The sequence below is a fragment of the Polypterus senegalus genome, chromosome 12, assembly GCF_016835505.1.
Source record: "Polypterus senegalus isolate Bchr_013 chromosome 12, ASM1683550v1, whole genome shotgun sequence".
Lineage (NCBI taxonomy): Eukaryota > Metazoa > Chordata > Cladistia > Polypteriformes > Polypteridae > Polypterus > Polypterus senegalus.
Window position 1 is genome coordinate 90,252,454 of NC_053165.1, and position 22,965 is coordinate 90,275,418.

A 22,965-nucleotide genomic window follows, 5' to 3' on the forward strand; every position below is an offset into this window, starting at 1 on the left:
CCTGAGAAAGCACAACCTGGACTCCAACCTGCTACTGACCTTCCATCGCTCTTCCATCGAGAGCCTACTGACATATTGTACCACAGTATGGTACGGCAGCTGCACCATGGCAGACAGGGAGAGGCTTCAGAGAGTAGTAAAGGCAGCACAGAAGATCATCGGCTGCCTTCTCCCCTCCCTGATGGACATTTACACCTCCCACTGCCTCAGCAGAGCAAAAAACATCATCAAGGACTCAAGGACAGCTCCCACCCTGGCTCTGATCTGTTTGACCTGGTGCCCTCAGGGAGGCACTGCAGGTGCATCACAACAAAGACAAACAGACTCAAGAACAGATTTTCCCCAAAGCCATAACCATTCTAAACTCACACATGCAGTACACAGTCTAACCGCCCAACCCCTGGACTTCCTTCTATCCATCAACTGTGCAATATCCAATATCTAAATGGTACTGATAATAACTGTGCAATATCATTACTCATAGGGTCCAACATCCACTACTCACTGCACATGACCATCATTATTGTGAAATATTTAAATAATGTGCAATAAGCCAATAGTGCAGTAGTTATTTATTCTTTCCAGTATTTAAATAATGTGTAATAACCCAATAGTGCAGTAGTTATTTATTCTTTCCAGTATTTAAATAATGAGTTATTATTAATTCCAGTATTTAAATAATGTGTAATAACCCAATAGTGCAGTAGTTATTATTCTTTCCAGTATTTAAATAATGTGTAATAACCCAATAGTGCAGTAGTTATTATTCTTTCCATATGTGTTTGTATATAGCATCACAGAACTTTTTTGCAACTTTTTGCACTGTGGTAGCCGGCCCGGACACAGACAGGTGGATACGTTTATGTCACCCACAACACATTTATTTTACATTCTACCCAAGTGCACTAACCCTCCAAGTCCCCAAAAGTCCAGGCCCTTTCACAACGCCTTTTCCTTCAGGCCGCCTCCTTGCCTCTCCTCCCGAGCTCCGTCCATCTCCACTCCCGACTCTAGTCTCTGTATGAAGGGAGGCGGCCCCTTTTAAAATCACCCGGCTGTGCTCCAGGTGCCTCCTGACAATCTTCTTCAGTGTGGTGGAAGTGCCGGCTGCACACCTGGAAGCACTCCGGGTGTTCCGATCCTTTTCCTCCCAGCACTTCCGGGTGTGGCGGAAGTGTGGAGGTCCAGGGCTCCCAAGGAATTTGGGCGCCCTCCGGCGGTGACCACGGGCCCCTACAGGCCACCAGGCGGACGCCCCCACGTGGTTTGGGGGAGGCACAAGCCCTCCTTCGGTCCTCCGGGCTGCCCTGGCCGGGTTGCCCCCAGCCATCTGTGATAGCACCATTTGTGTATTTACGTGTTGTGCTCTACATATACTGTATGCCTGCACTGAAGGAGCTGCTTTTAATCTCATTGTACATGTGTATAGTGACAATAAAAAGGCATTCTCAATTGCTTGGTCCTAGCAAGAGTTATTACAGAATATTTGGGGTCTCTTTCGAGTGAATCTCTCTGTACCATACATGGAGCTCTGGGCTTTACAGCGACACTTTCGCTTATCTTTTGATGTTTCTCAAGTTTAGGCTTTCACTAGGAAGTGGGCTCAGAAAAAGGCTAAGACCGGCCACAAGCGTTGGACACAATTTACAAAATAAAAGCCCGGCTCAAACTTTTATTAGGTGTTCGAAAAGCACTTTGGAGCCAACTTTTGCATTTCTTTCTTGCCGATATCTTCAGTCACCCTCTTCCAAAACGATGCATCTTGCTGTGTACACCTATGGGGCACATTTGCAATCTTTATTTCCAAAAAAAAAAAAACCCAAATGGAAACAAAGCATGCAGAAACGCTGTAAAACTTCACATTTTAGACAATAATTAAGTGTTTCTTGAAAGTCTATTTATATAAGCTAACTGTAAGCGACTGAATTTAACGACCTTAAACAAGTATGTGGCAGCAGGTGGTAGTGGGTGCTGAGCCAATCTAGAAAGCTTCGACCCCGGCCATATAAAGATTGTGGAGGTGTAGGCACGCAAAAAACATCACTTCGGGCAAAGAGAAGCTGTGCTTGTAAGCAGTTACGTTCCAGACCTTTCTATGGAGTGCAATGAATCGCATACAAAAAAATAAATGAATAAATAAATAGCTACACATGTTTCAGTTTATTTCTCCACCTTGCAAGACTAGTTTAAGGGTACTGTAAATGAATCAATGGTGTGTTAAATTATTACATAAAAATAAATAGCTTATGGAAGAATTCAACTCCTAATTTACTAGTTAGGTATTACTGCACCACCACCACCAACTGTATTATTACCTCCTTCAGCACCGAAATGTTTTCAGTCCGCCATATAAATAAGCACAGTGGGGGTATAGCGAGTGCTGCTGCATTACTGCGCCAAAGGATTACAGCATCGAACTTCGTTCATCCAACTCACGGTTTGTTACACAGAGTCGAAGCCGAGTAAAGAATCAAGAAGTGATGAGGCCAAATTCATGGTCAATAACCAGCAAGGATCAGAACTAAAGGTCAAAAAAGTCAATCGGGCACCAAATCAAGAATGTACTTCAGAGTCGAAATCTTAGGAGGTACCAAGAGTCGCAAAATAATCATCCATCATCAAACCCGCTATATCCTAACTACAGGCTCACAGGGGGTCTGCTGGAGCCAATCCCAGCCAACAAAGGGCGCGAGGCAGGAAACAAACCCCGGGCAGGGCGCCAGTCCACCGCAGGGGCAAAATAATCAAAAAGAAACTAAACTAAGATTGCACGGATAAATTCATTCACAAAGCTATCATCTACAAACAAGGCCGCCCGTGCCAGGATTTAATCTCCGTCGTATAAACTATATCAAAGGTTGCAACCTCCGTGACCACTACACACACACACACCCCATCTTGCCAGCAAGACTCAAAAAATGACGGCTGGACTCGTCAAAGTAAGATGTCCAATAGAATAAAATCCTTCAAAACAAAAAACCATAAAGGAGTTAATCAACCCAAAATGACCCTTGGGAATTTTCTTATATTTCATAGATTAAAATTCAGGAAAAGTGTATCCAAGGAGAAAAGGAAAGCTCAGAAACGCTAACCATTAACACGGTTGCTTGGGCAGCACCTGCTCAACAACTTCAAGTGAAGGTAAAACCCAATGGCCGTCTCCAATATGGGGCCCGCACAATGACACGGGGTCGGTTTAGGGCTATACCCACACTACTGTAGCGGTGCTACTAGAATTTGAAACTGCAACTCCCAGCAGTCCCTGCAGTGGCTCTGATTGGTCTTCTGCTGAGGGTGCTGGGGCTGTTGAGGTCAAAGGATGTCAGCGTGGCTTTTAAAAAAGGAGGCCGGTGACCACAAGCAAAAAAAAAGTTTTAGTAATTTGTGTTTCAAGTTCCTGTCTGTCTGCCTTCTGTTGGGTTACCTGCACTTATTCGTTTAATCCCGGACCGTTTCGTGGTTGGCGTCTGGATTGCCTGCCGTCTGCCTGTGTACGTGACAACTGTAAGTGGATTCGTGGCCATCCTGCGAAGAAAGAAGTGCTCCTGAACCCGTCTTCACCATTTCAGCAACTAGCGGTAGGACTATCTTTACATTCCTATTCAACGTGCGGATCTCTGGACTATCGATTCCCATCATTACATTTCATCCGTTGCCATTTTTCATGAACATTACTGTGTGTGTTTTGTTTGTTCTTTGCTGTATTTAATGTGTAATTGTCATTAGGGGATCAGGGGTGCTATCGTTGTTTTCATTACATTCTTTAATTGTTTGATTACCGGTCTGCTTTGTTTTTGTCTCTGTTTGTGAGTGCGTGCGGGTCGGGCCAAGGCTGGGTGCATCCCTGGAATCTCCACCATAAAACAAATAAATCAGCGCCTTCTCGACGGTGTGAATCTTAGCGGCAGCGGAGTTTTCATTTTACGCAAAAACAACCTCCATCCACGCTTGCATTTTCATATCATTTACAAAAGTTATTTCTGCCCCATTAAAAAAACCAAACATGCATAATTTTTTCCACTGAGAATGAGTGTAGAGGTCTTACCTAACAACCCGGGTTCGATTCCCGTGTTCTCCCTGCGTGGAGTTTGCATGTTCTCCCCGTGTCAGGGTGGGTTTCCTCCCACAGTCTAAAGACATGCAGGTTAGGTGGATTGGCGATCCTAAATTGTCCCTTGGTGTGTGTGTGTGTGTGTGTGTGTGTGCCCTGCGGTGGGCTGGCGCCCTGCCTGGGGTTTGTTTCCTGCCTTGCACCCTGTGTTGGCAGGGATTGGCTCCAGCAGACCCCCGTGACCCTGTAGTTAGGATGTAGTGGGTTGGATAATGGCAACTCTTCAAGAAATTTTAACATGGACATTCACAGGGTTTATCACAGAGTTGTAGCAATCAGAGAAGTATCTCCACCCCACTAAAATGACCAAAATCTTATGATGTAGGTGACCCCTACATTGGGTAAATAGACAGTTTTTCATGGAGTATTACGCAAAACTGGCAACCAGGGCTGTGGAGTCGGCAGATAAATGCTCACTTACATGGGGTTTGCCACAAGGTGCCCCAACACTTGGGCTTTGTCTTGTCACTATATTTCATTTTCAGGAGTCCTGTATGTGTCTCTGGAGAGTGTTATCAAAGGTCTCTGCTTACAGGAATTGAAAATGCCAGGGTAATGTGGATGAGAGGCGGAAACGAAAATTAACGTCTGAGTTTTTTTCAATGAAAATGCAACAGTATGGACAGGGCCTAATATCACAATGAGGTGTTACTATTTCATCTGTACAAAGATCGAGTATTGACAGAAAACATGAGATACTATACAAGAATCATTAACCACAGAGGCAAAGGACATGAGCACCCAAAGGAATATCCAGAATAACAGAGTAATAGCTTCACATTAATGGAGACAATGACAATGTGTGCCCTGTATTAATGCCAGTCGCATTACATTTGATCCTGGGCTTGTTCTTTAGAAATGCCATTCTGAATGAAGTTTGTCTCATTGTGACCTGACATTATAAATGATAACCTCAGGCGGTCTTTTATTGCTGATATACCAATGCAGCTGGCAGTACAGCATAAAAAAAAGAATCTGGCCAGCCCCAAATTTAGAAAAAAAAAAACCACCACCAAAGGGCATTTCTTTACAACAAAGTTATCGTGAGAACAATGGATTTTGATGAGTACCTCACTTAACCTATTTAGTTGTGTATGATGTATTATTTCAAATATACAATATGAGCACAAATGAGTGCAAATAAAAAAAAGAAAGTTAAGCTTGATGAAGATTCTTGTGCTGTCAGCTTGGTGCCACCATGCCAAGTCTGCATTAGTTCTTAAACAGCTAAACCTAAGCAACCTGGCAAACAAGCCTCATTTCCTTTACTTGAGGGCAATCGCGGTAAAAGACTTTTTTCTTTTTAAATTACCATTAACTGAATAAAGTTGTTTTTCTTTACAGAACATTCATGAGGGATTAAGTGTAAGGAATTTCAATTATTTATTTATTTTGAGTCCACTAATTCTACTGCAAAAGAGGAAAGGGCCATTAAGGAACAATCTCTGAAAGTCAACAACTATTCCTGAATGTGGTGCCAGTCCATCATAATGGCCGACCACACGTTAATAACCCACACTCGCAAAACTTATCTAACCTGACATGTGAAGTATGTCTTAGGGACAACAATAATAAGAATTGATTACATTTATATAGCGCTTTTTTCACTACTCAAAGCACTTTACATAGACATAGGGGCGCCACGTCAACCACCAGCCACCTGGATATTGTGACAGCAGACATTATTGCGCCAGTACACTCATCACGCATCACTGAGTCCACCGGTGTGCTTGTTCTTCTTCATGATATTCCAGACAGTTGATTTTGGTCATCCTAAGGTCTTCCCAATGTTTCCAATGGTTTTCTTCTTGTTTTTCAGCCTCATAATGGCTTCTTTGACTTTCATTGGCACAGCTCTTGTCCTCATGTTGAATAACAGCAACTCCGAACTCCAAAGGGTAGAAACAAGCCACGGTCTCTTATATGAAGCCATGAAACCCACCTGAGGAATTGCAAACATCTGTGATGCCAACTGTCCAAAACATTATGGTGCCCTGAAATTGGGGGGACCACAGTATGACTGAAATGTCTGCAAATCCCCTTAAATGAAAGTCTGCGATGTGCACTTTAATTACGATGTCTGAATTGTTTGACTTGCAATTTTAAATGATGGAGCAGAGGGGGAAATCAAGGAAAACCATGTCTGCGTGTATGTGTGTGTGTATGTATATATATATATATATATATATATATATATATATATGCAGTATATATATATATACTAGGGGGCATTTTAAATTGTCTTATGGTACTGGCTTTTAATGACATCATTATATACACCTTTTTAGATGAACTTTGAAACAAAATGTATGTAAATTTGATTTTTACTAATAATTATTCATTTTAATAAATTATATTATTTATCAGATTTTTTTATATTTTTATTGGAGGGTCAATATTTTTAAGTATTGGAAAAAGTACTTTAGGAGGTATAATTGATTATTTATTTATTTATAAGTGTAGGGAGGTGGGGGGTAGGGGTTGGTAAATAAAAATTTAATTTACGGGGTATGTGTACCCGTTCATTTGCCCCTTGTGGATGCTCATCCTCCACTAACCCCAACCTGCAAGCTGTTGCCACCAAAAAAAATGAATAAAAACAATTCTATGGCTATCCACTAGATGGCTTACTTTAGTAAACAATGGACATGTGGGAGCAGCTGTGTCTAAAGAGGCTGCATACTGAGGTAGGAGTTCTCTCGTATGTCACGTCTTGACAGGATCAATGAGATAAGAGTGAACTCGTACCTCACATTCAAAATTTGAAGGCTATTTCAATAGTATCAGGCACAAGGCAGGAACAATTGTCGGACAGGTAGCTGGCATGAAACGAGTGCATTCCAAATCACAAAAAAGAGTGTGAGGCCACCTAAAAAAACCAAGCCAGGTTTTCTCTAGAATAGAATAGGCCTCACTCCAGGCAGCCGGACCTCCCAAATCCACAGGCAGGCTTCGGCCTACAGAGGCTCAAACAGGAGATTTGGCTTCAAAAGTTCAAAATAAATCTTTGAATATTACAAAAATATCAAAAATGTGCTTTAAGGGAGAGGAACTGTCAAAAAAAACCTCTAGTGTTGAAGGACAAGGCTGAGGCAGAATATCGATAAAGTTTTTTAATCTGGAATGATCAACAGAAGCACCAAAAATTAACAGAAAAAACACAAAATGAGGCAAAAGGGGTATAGAGGCTGCATACTGAGGTAGGAGTTCTCTCGTATGTTGCGTGTTGACAGGATCAATGAAATGCGACTGAACTCGTACCCGTCAATTCAAAATTTTAAGGCTATTTCAATAGTATCAGGCACAAGGCAGGAACAAAACATGGGCAGGGAGCTGGCATGAAATGGGTGCATTCCAAACAGCAAAAATATACCTTACCTATCCCATGTGCACTACTTAAACCCCCCAGAGTTCCTTTGCTCTGAATTGTCATTTTCATACGGTTCCCGATTTCTGCAGTGCGGGATCAGAATTAGAGTCGGCTTTCATATTCCTCTTGTTGTACAAGTTGGTTTGGCACACAGTCTGCTTAAGAAGGGCAGCGGATTTTCATTCTAGTGCATGTAGTCCGAGATTTCAAATCAGTACGATCCTGACTGGAGAGCAGCGGTCAAGCCAAAAGCAACAGACAACTTTTACAAAAAAAACGTAATCATAACGTGGAAGTCGAAAACAAAATTTTACCAAACGATCAACCACCACAGGGAAAGAGTCACAGGGCACTGGATCTCATTTAAAAGCCTCCAAAGCACATCGCAATCGAAGCAATTTAAAGCAGACATGCAACCTGACAGGTTATGTTTCTACTGTGAGAAGGAAACCCACAGAGTTATGGGAAGCAACGGCAATCCTACGCAGAAAGCCTTCCAGATGGGAGGAGAACTTTGGCTTCAGCAATACGAGGTGACAACACATCTCCTCCCTCACAACAGGTACCCCTCTGACACAAAATAATCTCCTTCCATTTGAATGCAGGAAGGAATCGGGGAGATATTTACAGCGGTAATAACAAAAACTAGTGTTTACAAATGACCAAAATCACGCAGATTGATCCGACAATATGCTTTCACTCAAGGCATATCTGAGTTGCGTGAGAGGTTTCCATATCTCACACACTCTTGTAAATCACAACTGAACAGTAGTAAGTCAAAGAATGAACTAAAACAGGTCTGTTTTCAATTTTAGTCTTCGAGTCTTGCCAAAGACTGCGACTGATTCAAAGACCACCCTTTGGTAAAAGCAAGACTTTACTGGCCAGATCACCTTCAAATGCTTAAAGACTTTGCAGCCCTGGGCACATTACAAGATGGGAGCCAGGCTGACTCCCCAGCTGCTTGGCTCTCGATTTGAAACTGAAAATAATGCACTTCACTTGCATACTTCTCTGTATGTATACAATCTGTGAGCTGTCTGTTACTTACGGTACTGGAAGACCCTTTGTTTATTCGTGACAGGCTTCTAATTCATTAATAAAAAAATGCAATTTTGCTCCCTTACCAAGTATACGCAAGTACCAAAAACTATGTCTGAAATATTTAAAAGGGGTGAATGTTTGTACACAGGGTCCATTTAAAAGAACACGTTTCATTTCAGCTTCAAAGCCCGCTTAATCCAGGTCTATCCCAGCTAGCAGTGGGCAGGAATAAACCCTGAACAGGGTGCCGGTACATCGCAGGATGAACACACACACACTAAGGCCGACGTCGTATTGCAAATCCCCCTACTCTTTGGATAGTGGGAGGAAAACAGGGGCAGCTCGAGGAAACCCACACAGACACGGGGAGAACATGGAAATTACACGCAGGGAGGACCTGGGATGCAAAATCTTACCGTGTGATGGCTGCGCCACCCTAACAGAATATTTATCTCTCTCTATTTATAAAAGGAAATCCTGAGACAAGACTTTCTCGGAGATAACTCCCGCAAGAGATCATTTCAGGTCCCGCGAGACAAGACTTTTTGCCAAGTGATTTTAACAAGACCCACCCCACCTCTCAAACATTTACAACCATGCCCACGGTCCACTCACTTCTCTATTGTCAGACAGAGTTCCTGCACTCTCAGCTCCAAGCGGGGTCAGAAATAAAAGACAAAGAGTAGAAGACAAAGTAGGACGTCGTAAAGAGGTTCAAAAAACGTTGGCGTGGTACACATGCAGAGCAGGTTAGATTATGAAAGTCTCAAAAAACTGACAGTAAAGATCGCATTAGCGCTAACAAAAGGAAATTATTACTCAGTGAAATAACGAAACAGCGAAAAGAGATTGAATATACGGACGTAGGTGATATGACAGAGGTATGTAGATATTATTTAAACTTTAAGTCGGAGACTTGTAGATCATCTACTTCATGTTGCTATCAGGGAGAAGTAGTTTTTCTTCCCAATGAACAGGTATATCCATGAGAATTAAAAGATTTGTTGTTTGGTAAAAGTGAAAGTTTGGCACATAGCACCTGCCCGGAGGTTGGCGAGAGAAGCGAGCAGGGGGCAGAACCCCTGAGTACTTACAAAAAATATACCAAGTAAACATTACATAACATTCTCAGACTCCAATGCAGGCCCGTGTGAGGCTTAACGCATTGACTGCTGGGCTATTTATTCCCAGTAAACTGTAGCATTGGTCTACACATATATGAAAAAGAATGAACTCTAACAAAACTCGTAAAAAAAATATAAAGAAATGAAATAGAAAGCAATGGCTTTATTACCAACAGTAACTCTCGTTAAAAAATGTAAATGAACTGTTAATTATTTTCAATTCGCCAGTAGTACGACTGAAAGTTTTCCATTTGCATGAGAGTCCTTGAAGTGAGTGCAGGATTAGGGGATCAAGTGTTGCACATGTAGCACGTTTCTTGCATGCTTGCTGCACACAACATTTGGTTGTTGGTGACAGTTTAGAGTCAGTGGGTGGCAGAATGTCCATGTAATGCCCATTATGGCAAGTCGGACACCTTGTGATGAAGAAACATCTTCAGTACCAGAGCCTACAGGTTCCACATCATCCAATTGACTGTCACTATCGATCGCAGAGATCAATCAATTGCAACGAGTGCAGAATGCAGCTGCTAGAATCTTAACTAGGAAAATCACATTACCCCTAAAAGCTGTCACATGGCTTGAGAAAAAGCACATTTTTGTGAAAAAGCAAAGCAGCGGGTCCAGATGGAGTATCGCCACGACTGCTGAAGGCCTGTGCGTTGGAGCTGAGGAGTCCTCTACAGCGCATCTTCAACCTGAGCCTGGAACAGGGGAGAGTCCCGAGGCTTTGGAAAACATCTTGTATCACGTCCTAGTGAGCTGAACAACTTCCGGCCTGTTGCTCTGACATCACATGTGATGAAGACCATGGAGCAGCTGCTGCTTCACCACTGGAGCCAACAGGTCCGCCATGCCCTCGACCCTAAGCAGTTGCATACCAGGAGAAGGTGGGAGCGGAGGATGCCATCATCTATATGCTACACCGATCCCTCTCCCACTTGGTGCTGTAAGAATTATGTTTCTGGACTTCTCTACCGCCTTCAGCACCATCCAACCTCTGCTCCTTAGGGATAAGCTGACAGAGATGGGAGTAGATTCATACCTGGTGGCATGGATCGTGGACTATCTTACAGACAGACCTCAATATGTGCGTCTCGGGAACTGCAGGTCTGACATTGTGGTCAGCAACACAGGAGCACCGTAAGGAACTGTATTTTCTCCAGTCCAGTTCAGCCAACATACATCTGACTTCCAATAAAACTCAGAGTCCTTTCATGTGCAAAAGTTTGCAGACGACACTACTATTGTGGGCTGCATCAGGAGTGGACAGGAGGAGGAGTATAGGAACCTAATCAAGGACTTTGTTAAATGGTGTGACTCAAACCACCTACAACTGAACACCAGCAAAACTAAGGAGCTGGTGGTGGATTTAAGGAGGCCCAGGCCCCTCATGGACCCCGTGATCGTCAGAGGTGACTGTGCAGAGGGTACAGACCTATAAATACCTGGGAGTGCAGCTGGTTGATAAATGGGACTGGACTGCCAATACTGATGCTCTATGCAAGAGAGGACAGAGCCGATTATACTTCCATATAAGATGCTGCAGATGTTCTATCAGACGGTTGTGGCGATCGCCCTCTTCTACGCGGTGGTGTGCTGGGGAGGCAGCATTAAGAAGAGGGACGCCTCATGTCTGGACAAACTGGTGAGGAAGGCAGGCTCTATTGTAGGCACTGAGCTGGACAGTTTGACATCTGTGGCAGAGCGATGGGCGCTGAACAGACTCCTGTCAATCATGGAGAATCCACTGCATCCGCTGAACAGGATCATCTCCAGACAGAGGAGCAGCTTCAGAGACAGACTGCTGTCACCGTCCTGCTCCACTGACAGACTGAGGAGACCCCACACTATGTGATTCTTCAATTCCACCACGGGGGAGTAAACGTTAACATTATATAAAGTTATTGTCTGTTTTACCTGTATTGTTATCACTCTTTAATTTAATATTGTTTTTTTTTTATGTATGCTGCTGCTGGATTATGTGAATTTCCCCTTGGGATTAATAAAGTATGTACACTCACCTAAAGGATTATTAGGAACACCTGTTCAATTTCTCATTAATGCAATTATCTAATCAACCAATCACATGGCAGTTGCTTCAATGCATTTAGGGGTGTGGTCCTGGTCAAGACAACCTCCTGAACTCCAAACTGAATGTCAGAATGGCAAAGAAAGGTGATTTAAGCAATTTTGAGTGTGGCATTGTTGTTGGTGCCAGATGGGCCGGTCTGAGTATTTCACAATCTGCTCAGTTACTGGGATTTTCACACACAACCATTTCTAGGGTTTACAAAGAATGGTGTGAAAAGGGAAAAACATCCAGTATGCGGCAGTCCTGTGGGCGAAAATGCCTTGTTGATGCTAGAGGTCAGAGGAGAATGGGCCGACTGATTCAAGCTGATAGAAGAGCAACTTTGACTGAAATAACCACTCGTTACAACCGAGGTATGCAGCAAAGCATTTGTGAAGCCACAACACGCACAACCTTGAGGCGGATGGGCTACAACAGCAGAAGACCCCACCGGTACCACTCATCTCCACTACAAATAGGAAAAAGAGGCTACAATTTGCACAAGCTCACCAAAATTGGACAGTTGAAGACTGGAAAAATGTTGCCTGGTCTGATGAGTCTCGATTTCTGTTGAGACATTCAAATGGTAGAGTCAGAATGAGAACATGGACCATCATGCCTTGTTACCACTGTGCAGGCTGGTGGTGGTGGTGGTGTAATGTTGTGGGGGATGTTTCACACTTTAGGCCCCTTAGTGCCAATTGGGCATCGTTTAAATGCCACGGGCTACCTGAGCATTGTTTCTGACCATGTCCATCCCTTCATGACCACCATGTACCCATCCTCTGATGGCTACTTCCAACAGGATAATGCACCATGTCACAAAGCTCGAATCATTTCAAATTGGTTTCTTGAACATGACAATGAGTTCACTGTACTAAAATGGCCCCCACAGTCACCAGATCTCAACCCAATAGAGCATCTTTGGGATGTGGTGGAACGGGAGCTTCGTGCCCTGGATGTGCATCCCACAAATCTCCATCAACTGCAAGATGCTATCCTATCAATATGGGCCAACATTTCTAAAGAATGCTTTCAGCACCTTGTTGAATCAATGCCACGTAGAATTAAGGCAGTTCTGAAGAGGAAAGGGGGTCAAACCCCGTATTAGTGTGGCGTTCCTAATAATCCTTTAGGTGGGTGTATATATGTATGTATCTATCGATCTATCTATCTGTAGAAGACACTTTCTTCAAGCAGTGGTACAGAAAAAAGTCAGCATCTTTCAAGACGACCGTGATTTTTATGCAGGACAATGCTCCATCACATACATCAAAGTACTCCACTGCGTGGCTAGCTAGTAAAGGCCTTAAAGATGACAGAATAATGACATGGCCCCCATCCTCACCTGACCTAAACCCTATTGAGAACTTGTGGGCCCTTCTTAAACAGGAGAGTACATCTCTCTGAAGAGTGTCTGGGAGGCTGTGGTTGCTGCTGCACAAAAAAGTTGATCGGCAACAGATCAAGAAACTAACAGATTCCATGAATGGAAGGCTTATTGCTGTTATTGAAAAGAAGGGGCGCTATATTGGTCACTGATTTTTTTTTTCATGTTAGAAATGTTTATTTGGAAATTATGTGTTTTTTGTTTATTATTCTCACTTTAACAGATGAAAATAAACAAGGGAGATCGGGAAAATGTAAGTTTTTGATTTAGTTGCCTAATAATTGTGCACACACACGTGTATTCCCCTGATAATATTCACACTCACATTTCCTTTGCATAACATTCAGGTTTATTAACATTTTGGATTGACTGATGGCACTGTATTTGTTTCATATTAAAATTAAAACCCAAAAATACAACTTGCCTAATAATTGTGCACACAGTGTATACTGGAGCAGGCCAACCCTACGGATCACCGCGAGGTCCAAATTCCATTCTCTTGAAACAAAAAAAAAAAAAGGTATTACTGCTCCCCGAAATTGCTCCTCCCACTTTTTTTTTTTAGTTCCTCTACAGCGCATAGTAGTGAAGGGAAGTTCGGATCATTTTACTGCCTCGGATCTTTGAGTCTCGTTCAGCAAAACGAACGAATCATTTTTCGAGTCATTTCGTTAAATTCTCTTTCCGGCTCAGACTGCATAGGTTAAGCTTATGGGGCTGTCACGTGATGAACGAACGACTCAAACCCGAAGACTCGAGAGATTAACTAATCAATTCTGTTTCCTGCTCAGACTGCATACTAGGTTAAGTTTATGGGGCTGTCACGTGATGAACGAACGACTCGAAAAACCCGAAGACTCGAAACAGGTGAATCAATTCCAATACAGAAACTATAGGAAGTTGCGCAAATGCGCATGCGCGACTGAACGAATCACTCCCACGAGACGACTCGTTCTTCCCGAGTCACATTAAAGATTCGTTCAAAATGAATGAATCGTTCAAGAACGACCCATCACTAGCGCATAGCAGCGAAGTCCGCGAATGTGCCAGGTTGCCAACACGAAAGTGAAAAAGAGGTTACAAATAAAATTGTGCAAATACTCGGAGTCGTGAAAGTTGAGGATTAGCGGTTTGTAGGTTTTTAACATTTCCTTTGTGTTGTTTGGTGGGATTACTTTACTAATACACTTTTTCAATTAAATTAGTCATTTAGTATGTGGTTGTTGGGACGGGTGGGTTCCTAATGGTCTCTTTGGGGCTTGAAAATAAATATATCTTAGTCACCCTGGCGGGTGGTTAGATGACTCATTGGTCTCCTGGGAGTGTGCAGCACCCGGAGGTTACGAGTCGCCGGCTGTGTTTAAACTGTGCGTGAGCTCGTCTTTTGAAAATAAGGATGAGTTACTGTAGAAATGCAAATTCTTTCTACATATGGCTTTTGTGCAGATAGATTAAAAGAGAAAAAAAAAACGCTTTGGGGTCAATCCAATTCTCTTAAAAACAGACCTTTATGGCTGATTTTTGTTAACTTAATATGATTTGAATTTTTTTTTTTTGAATTGGCTTGGCAACCGTGATTTATTGCTGTTTAACTCAAGATTCTCAGTTCAAAGCAGAAAAGTTCCTCATTTCCGTCACACCCATCTCAATATGGCAAGATGAAAGATGATGGGACAGTGGTCTGTACAATCTGAAAAGGAGACGCATTTGTGGCAGTGAGGGAAGTGCAGATTTTGGTTACAAAAAAACATTAAGCAGTTCCTAAAACAGACTGTAGGAATCCACATTGTGAAGGTCAGGGAACGTACAGCCACCCTATACCCGACACAGACAGGCAGGCAGGACACGACTTTGCCACACAGCACATGGGTTTATTTATTCACAACACAGTCCAGCATAAGCCCATGCTACAGTCCTTACTTCGTGGAGCTTCGTCCACTTCCTCCCAAGTCAGGCCATTGAGTGGTGGTGACTGGCACCCTTCATAGGGGAGGGGGCCCAACAAGCTTCTTCCGGCAGCACTTCTGCACAAATAGGGCCCTGTAAAAATCCAGGCGCCCCCTGGCAGTGGCCATGGGCCCCAGCAGGGATGAGCTTCCATGTTCACAACCAGTGGCCCCCTGTTGCAAGCTATGGGTTCTGTCCTCTGTCAGTCTGGGGGAGAAACGGCCTTTAAAATACTATGTCTCCCGGTCCTTCCACACTCCAGCCGTCTGCCACAACATATATAACTTACGTCAATATTCAAGAGTCCTTCTTTTCTGTAATGTCAGTTTCTGTTCTTGCTAACTTCCATAGAGATGTGCACACTGAGAATCTACAGGATTACTCAAAGCAATATGGAGCACTGATGAATACCTGCCTGTCTATTTTGTGAAGATGCTTCTTCAGTTCCTGGTTTGTGGGTAGCCTTAATGTTTCCTTATAGCTCATTTTTCAATACCAAAAAAAAGAGTTTATTTATTATTACTAGGGGGCTCTGCCCGCCAACCCCTGGGCTGGATGCTACGCGCAAGCCTCTTTGCAGTTCTGTCGCTCACGTGTGGGAATGCGGTTGCACAATTTAAACAGATTGTTATCTTCATGGGAATTGTTACATATGCATAATAGAACTCACTATTTTACATTACAGCCAGTAATTAACCATATTACAAAACTGTAAAATGTAATAATTTGAAAGTAAATTATGATTCCTGTTGCATTAGAGTTATTCATTGCGTTATACAAATTCGTTCTGTTTGAATTTGAAATTAACACGCAAATCCTTTTTGAAAAATTGGACTTTTACTGTAAAACTTCAGTAAAAACAATTTTTTGAATTAAATTTTCGTCAATATCACATTGAATTTTGATTCTGTGTTTGGACTTACATCGTGACAACACAACATGAATATTTTTTCCTTCTCTCTAATAAATAAATGGACTTTTTCAAATGTTTGGCTCTGAGATTTGCTAATTGTCTTTGCAAAAGCTACTCTAGCGGGAAACTGTTAACGTTTTAATACGAATGGCATATCAAGATCTCCTTTGGTGTCTAATGTTATCCGCAGGAAATGTATAAGTAACATGATAGTTATAATTTGTTACTCACCCTCACCTATTCGGTTTCTCTTCTCGGTACTCAAATGTGGCACTTGGTGCCACTGCCCACCTGCCAAGTTGTTTTGCCTGCCTAAGGTAAAGTCATCCCTGATGGAGGATCGCAGGAATCGTGGGAAAGAGGGGTCCTTTCATCGGATTAGAGCTGTTTCAGCTGTGAAATGGCCAAATGGCGGAGGCAGCTTGATGGCTGAGGTCTCCAGGACTCTAAACAAATCCAAATCATATTATGGGATATCATCTACTGTTAAATTCTGCTCCATACTTGTAATATTTTTATACTGTACTGAGGATTACTTGTGTTCTGTGTATTGTGCTGTATTGTATTGACCCCTTTCTTTTTGACACCCACTGTACGCCCAACCTACCTGGACAGGGGTCTCTCTTTGAACTGCCTTTCCTGAGGTTTTTTTCCATTTTTTCCCTCTAAGGTTTTTTTTGGGAGTTTTTCCTTGTCTTCTTAGAGAGTCAAGGCTGGGGGGCTGTCAAGAGGCAGGGCCTGTTAAAGCCCATTGCGGCACTTCTTGTGTGATTTTGGGCTACTATACAAAAATAAATTGTATTGTATTGTATTGTATTGTACTACATTACCTTGGATATATCCTTCTTTCAACAGTAATTCGGGTGGTGGAAGACCGTATGGTGTTAACGGTCGTTGATATTCTTCGGGATATTGTAAGCTGACATTTTTCAACACCACCAATATATATATGAAATCTAATCTCTGTCTGTCTGTCCGCTTTTCACTAGAGAACTACTTAACGGATTTAGATTGAGTTTTTTTCTATGATTTGCTTGAACATTCCGTTGATTTTGTGACTTCTCTCATCTCACTAAGTATCATACAGTTGTTTGCTTGCGGTAACAATTTATTAGCGCAAATCCGAGGGAGGCTCATTGGGCTACGGGGAGGGGAGCGGGTCCCCCCTCACTCACATGTCTGCCTTGGGCCTAACCTTAACTTCTCTTAGTTAGCGAACGAGAGAACTACCTAACAGATTTAGATTTTTTTTTCTATAATTTGCTTGAACATTCCAGTTGATTTTGCGACTTCTCTCATTGTGCTAAGAATCATAGTTCGCTTTCAGGAACGATATATTCACGCTAATCAGAGACAGAGGCTACGGGCCGAGGGGAGGGGGAAGCGAGGCGTCAGGAGTGGGGAGTCGGTCTACCTCTGTATTTAGGAGCGTAACTTGCCTCCACTTAGCTAGCGATACCTCTCTGTTTATTGATTTTTAAAGTTCTCCTGTTTTACTACCATGCGGGCCGAGCCGCGGGGGATGGCTAGTGTATGTACAGTATATATATATATTTATATACTTACACACACACACCTGAAGAGGACTTTCACACTGAGAACCGCAAGGACGTCACCAATCATAACACTCAACTTTTTTTGGACGGGGGGCAGGTTTCCTGTTTGTTTCCGTATTGCAAACTTGAAAAGAAAAGATGACGCATTTCGAAAAGAAATGAGAAAAGGAATCATAAAAATAAAAAAAAAAAAGAGATTTATCATAATAACCACTGCCATCATTTCATCGAAAGGAACAACCAGGCATCACTTTTCATCCAGTTGCACACTACAGTAATGCGTTTCATATTTATCATGGCTGCCGGACTGCTATCTGGACTCACCGGTGAGATCGTTTTGGTTCTCGCTTCTGCTGTTGTTTCATGAAGTTACCGTGTTTTCACTTTGGACTTTGTATGTATGTATGTATGTAGATGTTTGTTCTTCATTTTGTAATTCAGTGTGGTTGGGGTGGAGGTCAGGGTCCACTTCATGTTTTTCTCTTCTATCATATTAGCATCCACATTGGAATCGGGGAGTGTGTGTGTGTGATATTTCATCTTTTACTAATATATTAATTTTACAGTTACTGGGCCTTTTATCTTTGACTAATTTATCTCTTTGTGTTTGTCTGTCGACTAGGGTGCTTGAGCAAAGGGCAGGTAAGGAATTGAAGGGTGACTATAGTTTGGCATGGCCAAGTCCAGACTTCGCACCAGCACAGCCAGAGTGCGTGTAACTTGCCGCCACCTGAGCGTGACTGTGGTTGTTACATAGTTTTTCCATTTCAAGGTTGTGCCATATGAAATTTTAACGTGGAAGCTTATCTTTCATTTACAGACATTAGTAGCTATTTGATTCTTCCTCATAATGGTCAGTAAACTAAACGCATGTGCATTTTATCATATACGGTAAATTGTAATCGAGATTGGGTTTGCCAGTAATAGCAAGCGCAAGACAGGGGACAACTCAAGATGGGGTGTGATGCCAGTCTCTCTCATGACACAACAGCTTTAGACTAATTTAGAACTGCTAATTAAACTAGCAAGCAGATAACTGAAATTTTTTCTGTGGTTTTAGAATTAAAACAACAGGCTGAGTCGTAGTGATTTATGGGTAACTCAATGCAGTTTTGTACCCTTGACATGTCTGATTAAGACTCACCGTCTTGAGTATTCTGGCTAAGAATGCTGCTGCCTAGTTCTTCTATGGTGATTCCCAACAATTGACAGATTTCCTCTCGGTTGTAAGGCTCAGGGTGCAGCAGCTCCTCAACGGCTGTTAGCATTTCCGGCAGATTGGCGCCAAGCACTGTCTGAACTTCTCCCAGTTTCATCACCTTTTTCCAGTCCAGGCCTCTTGCTTTCGATAAAAGCTAAAAAGTAAGCAAATTAATTACAATAAAAAAAAGAAAGACAGCTTTGAAAAATCTGTCTAATTCTAAATACCATTTTTTATCATTTTGTTTCATTGTATTTTGCTTTGGCTAAACTAAATTCAGAAATGCGGGCAGCAATCGGGACTTGTAAATGGATATGTGCAAAGTAAAAATTAGGCAGAACTGAGTTTTATAAAAGCACCTCTTATAATGTTTGTATTTTCATGGACTCACAGGTACAGATGTTAGTAAGTGCAAGACAGGCCTTTAAATCCTTAGTGTCTTTTCTCTCCTTTTGGCAACATTTACAGTGATCTTTGTGCCACATTATCGCACGCAAGTGCATGTACTCACTGGTAGGTTTAATAGCAGGTGGAAGTCTGCATTGAACATGTTCAGATTCTCTCATATTAGTTTGTTGAAACTGAAAATTATTTAGAAAGATGGAGCAATAACAGGCATGGTAAAAAAAAACAAAACAAAATGGAATACACTTCTGTATACTGCGGCCACAAGAAGAAAATTGACACCATTGAATCAAAAGTCTGAGTTTTGTTCAATACGGAATAAACAATGATGGGTGCCAATTACTGTTGTCAGTTTTAAGATATTGCAGAGACAACTGTGGGTGGTTCTTCTTTTGTGAAGGGGTACCAACGAATTTGCTCATGCCACTCACTCTCTATTTCCAAATTAGTTAAAAAAGATGAAACTTGGCAGAATGGTACATCTGGGGTAGCAGGTATCTGCTAAGAAAGGATATTTTGATATGTCAACATTTAGGGGAACCTCCCTAATAGTAAAAACCAAGTACCTGAAAATCTAGAAAATTCTTTGACAGATGTAGTTGAAATTTGGTAACATTAGAGAAAAAGAAAAGTAGCCAAGCTGTTTTATACTTTGTAAATATTTATTAATATTATACTAACTTAAATGCTCTACGCTGTGCCAAATGTGTGCTTTATGCAAACAAAGGACGGAGCAGAAGTAATTAACGGGCCACGCAAATAGCAGCACTAACCAAAAGGGTGGATGGATGACTGAAGATGGGTCGGTGTCCTAGACGGGGAAAAAAAGAGACTTGATCACGTTGTGAAAAGGCAAGAAAAAGTTTGCCGACGCTCATTGGTTGGTAAGCTCTGTTTTATTGCTGTTGACTATCGGCCATCTTAGATACATGCCGATTCTTATCTTGGTTTTCCGTTATGTCGCGTCGACCTCCAACCCGAGGTCGGAGTAGGACAAGTAGGACAGACCAATCCAACCGCTCTTTGATGGTGGCACTGACAGACAACAGGTTAAGGGAACTATGCAGCTCTGATTGGCATTCTTCACCTGTCTGTCAGTTACACAGTCCCACCCAGTAAAAGAGACAGAAAGCATCCTGGTCAGAACATTCACTATGCCTTATTCAAACAGAGGATGAAGCACAAGCGGTTAACAGGTCACATGAATGGCAGCACTAAATAATGGGGTGGATGGATGACTGAAGACGGGTTGGTGTCCTGGACAGAGAAGAAGAGACCTGATCACATTGTGAAAAGGCAAGAGAAAGCTGGGCGAAGCTGAAGGGTTAGTAAGCTCTGTTTTTGTGCTGTTGACTACCAGCCCTCTTAGATACATGCCGGTTCTTATCTTGGTTTTCAGTTACACCACATCGACCTCCAACCTGTGGTAGGAGTAGGACAAGTAGGACAGACCAATCTAACCGCTCTTTGATGGTGGCACTGCCAGACAACAGGTTAAGGGAAGTATGCAGCTCTGATTGGCATTCTTCACCTGTCTGTCAGTTACACAGTCCCACCCAGTAAAAGAGACAGAAAGCATCCTGGTCAGAACATTCATTATGCCTTATTCAAACAGAGGATGAAGCACAAGCGGTTAACAGGTCACATGAATGGCAGAACTAAATAATAGGGTGGATGGATGACTGAAGACGGGTTGGTGTCCTGGACAGAGAAGAAGAGACCTGATCACATTGTGAAAAGGCAAGAGAAAGCTGGGCGAAGCTGAAGGGTTAGTAAGCTCTGTTTTTGTGCTGTTGACTACCAGCCCTCTTAGATACATGCCGGTTCTTATCTTGATTTTCCGTTACGTTATGTTGACCTCCAACCCGTGGTAGGAGTAGGACAAGTAGGATAGACCAATCCAACTGCTTTTTGATGGCGGCATTGCCAGCCAACAGGTAAGGGGAAGTATGCAACCCTGACTGGCATTCATCACCTGTCTGTCAGTTACAAAATCCCACCCAGTAAAGAACATATAAAGCATCCCAGTCAGAATATTTATGATGCTTTATTCAAACAAAGGATGGAGCAGAAGCGGTTAATGGGCCACATGAATGGCAGCACTAACTTACAAGGTGGGCAGAAGATTGAAGATGGGGCAATGTCCTGGACAGAAAATCTGGAAACAAAAAAAAAAGGCCTATTCAACAAAGTGGGGTGTTTATGTTTAATCAGAAATCAACTGTCCATAAAAAAAGGGTTGGAAGAAATATCAGCAATTATAATAAAAAGACAGAAAGAGGGAAACACCAATCTGACAAACTCAATTCTGATATTCAGTCGCAAAGGACTTAAACATCACCATCAAAGTTCTCCTGAACCGTATTGATTAATTCAAATAAATAAACGATTGTTCTGCATATAATTTGAAAGACATGCTCTACCACCTTGGTGACGGGAAGTTGAAAAGCAGCTAAAAAACAGAACAAAAAAATCTTCAAATGTATGCACAGCTTAAAAAAAAAAAGACTTCTAGTTAGTTGTGTTAATGGCGTATGAAATCATACCAGGAAGAACACCAGAATCCCTCCAGAGACTAAAAGTTTTACAGCTGACCTGACCCTCTTGGGGGGCAACAGTCCTCAGTGATTCTAAACATCTGCACGGTGTCATAAAGTTAAGGGTTGAGGAAACCAGCTGTTTGCATGCACAAGCGCTTCTTTTATATTCCAAGGTTCAATACGGATATACATTTTGGCAGATATGATATCATTTGGCTTTTCAAGGCTAAAAATGATTGACTTCTAATTTGAGAAAGCATATAGCCATTAGAAAAGAATTCTGCATATTTGAAGTTCATTTAAAACAAGCTGTGGTACTGTAGCCAAAGGTCTGAAGTGTGCCACTGTGATCTGTGACGTTTATTCCAAACATATTATTTTGTTAAAAATGGGTAATTGTGGCCATAAATAAATACAGCTGAAACCAGCCGACAGAGAGAACCCGAGAGGGAGATGGGAAGAAACAAGTGGAAGACGACTCAGGCGGACTATTTAACATTACTGATCTGCCTCGCTTAGCAATGATCAATATTTGGCCAGGGGACACTGTCTGCTGTTCGGAGTTTTCACGGTGAACGAATTCCACATTTGGAAAATGCGTGTTCTTATTGTGGAAACCGAAAAATTATAAAGCTCGGCTGACTGCACTGCACCTTAGAGCTCAACTAATGGACGGAAGGAAGATATCGGTACTGCCCGTACATAGGACAACATGCCTTCCGCACTTTTTCTTGATGTGGACAGTGCCAACTGTGGGACCACCCGAGTACAGCATGCTTTCGCCAATAGCTCTCCTTCGAATATTGCGTTATTGTGAGTGATCAGCTGATATTAAATATATACACACACACATACATATACATTACCGTGTATCTTCCAATAGTAGCCCCGGCGTTTATTCAAAAAATTATTCGGACGGCCCGGCATTTAAAAGAGACCGGCGGTTGTTGGAGACCGGCTATTATTCGCCTCGCAGACGGAATGGTGATGGGTAAACGGGGTTCATTTGGCAGTAAAATACGGTATGGTACCGTATTTATGGTCACAAAATGTAGGCAACAACACTGGATGAACATTTCAGGATTTAATGAAATTATCAGTACAGCAGTACGGTTTTATTAAAGCAGTATACAGTACGGTACTACCGTAAGCATGAAAAACAGGTATGGTAGACGTCAATTTTCTTGCCAATGATGCCACCAGCACTGGCCTGCACCAGTCCGAATTTTGCATGAAAGCGCTCATCAGCCCAAGTCCCCTGTGGAATATAAGGAAATGCAATAAGCTCCA

At 42.3% G+C, this 22,965-nt stretch overlaps 1 protein-coding gene across 3 annotated transcripts in view; it reads right to left on the minus strand.

The window, feature by feature from the left end:
• Positions 1 to 22,965, minus strand: part of galk2 (galactokinase 2) — a 151,556-nt gene that overhangs the window by 12,776 nt on the left and 115,815 nt on the right. For all 3 annotated transcript variants that reach the window (XM_039772878.1, XM_039772877.1, XM_039772879.1), the window contains one exon: positions 18,674 to 18,884. In XM_039772878.1, coding sequence (XP_039628812.1) covers positions 18,674 to 18,884 — 211 coding nt within the window. The remainder of the gene's footprint in view (positions 1 to 18,673; positions 18,885 to 22,965) is intronic.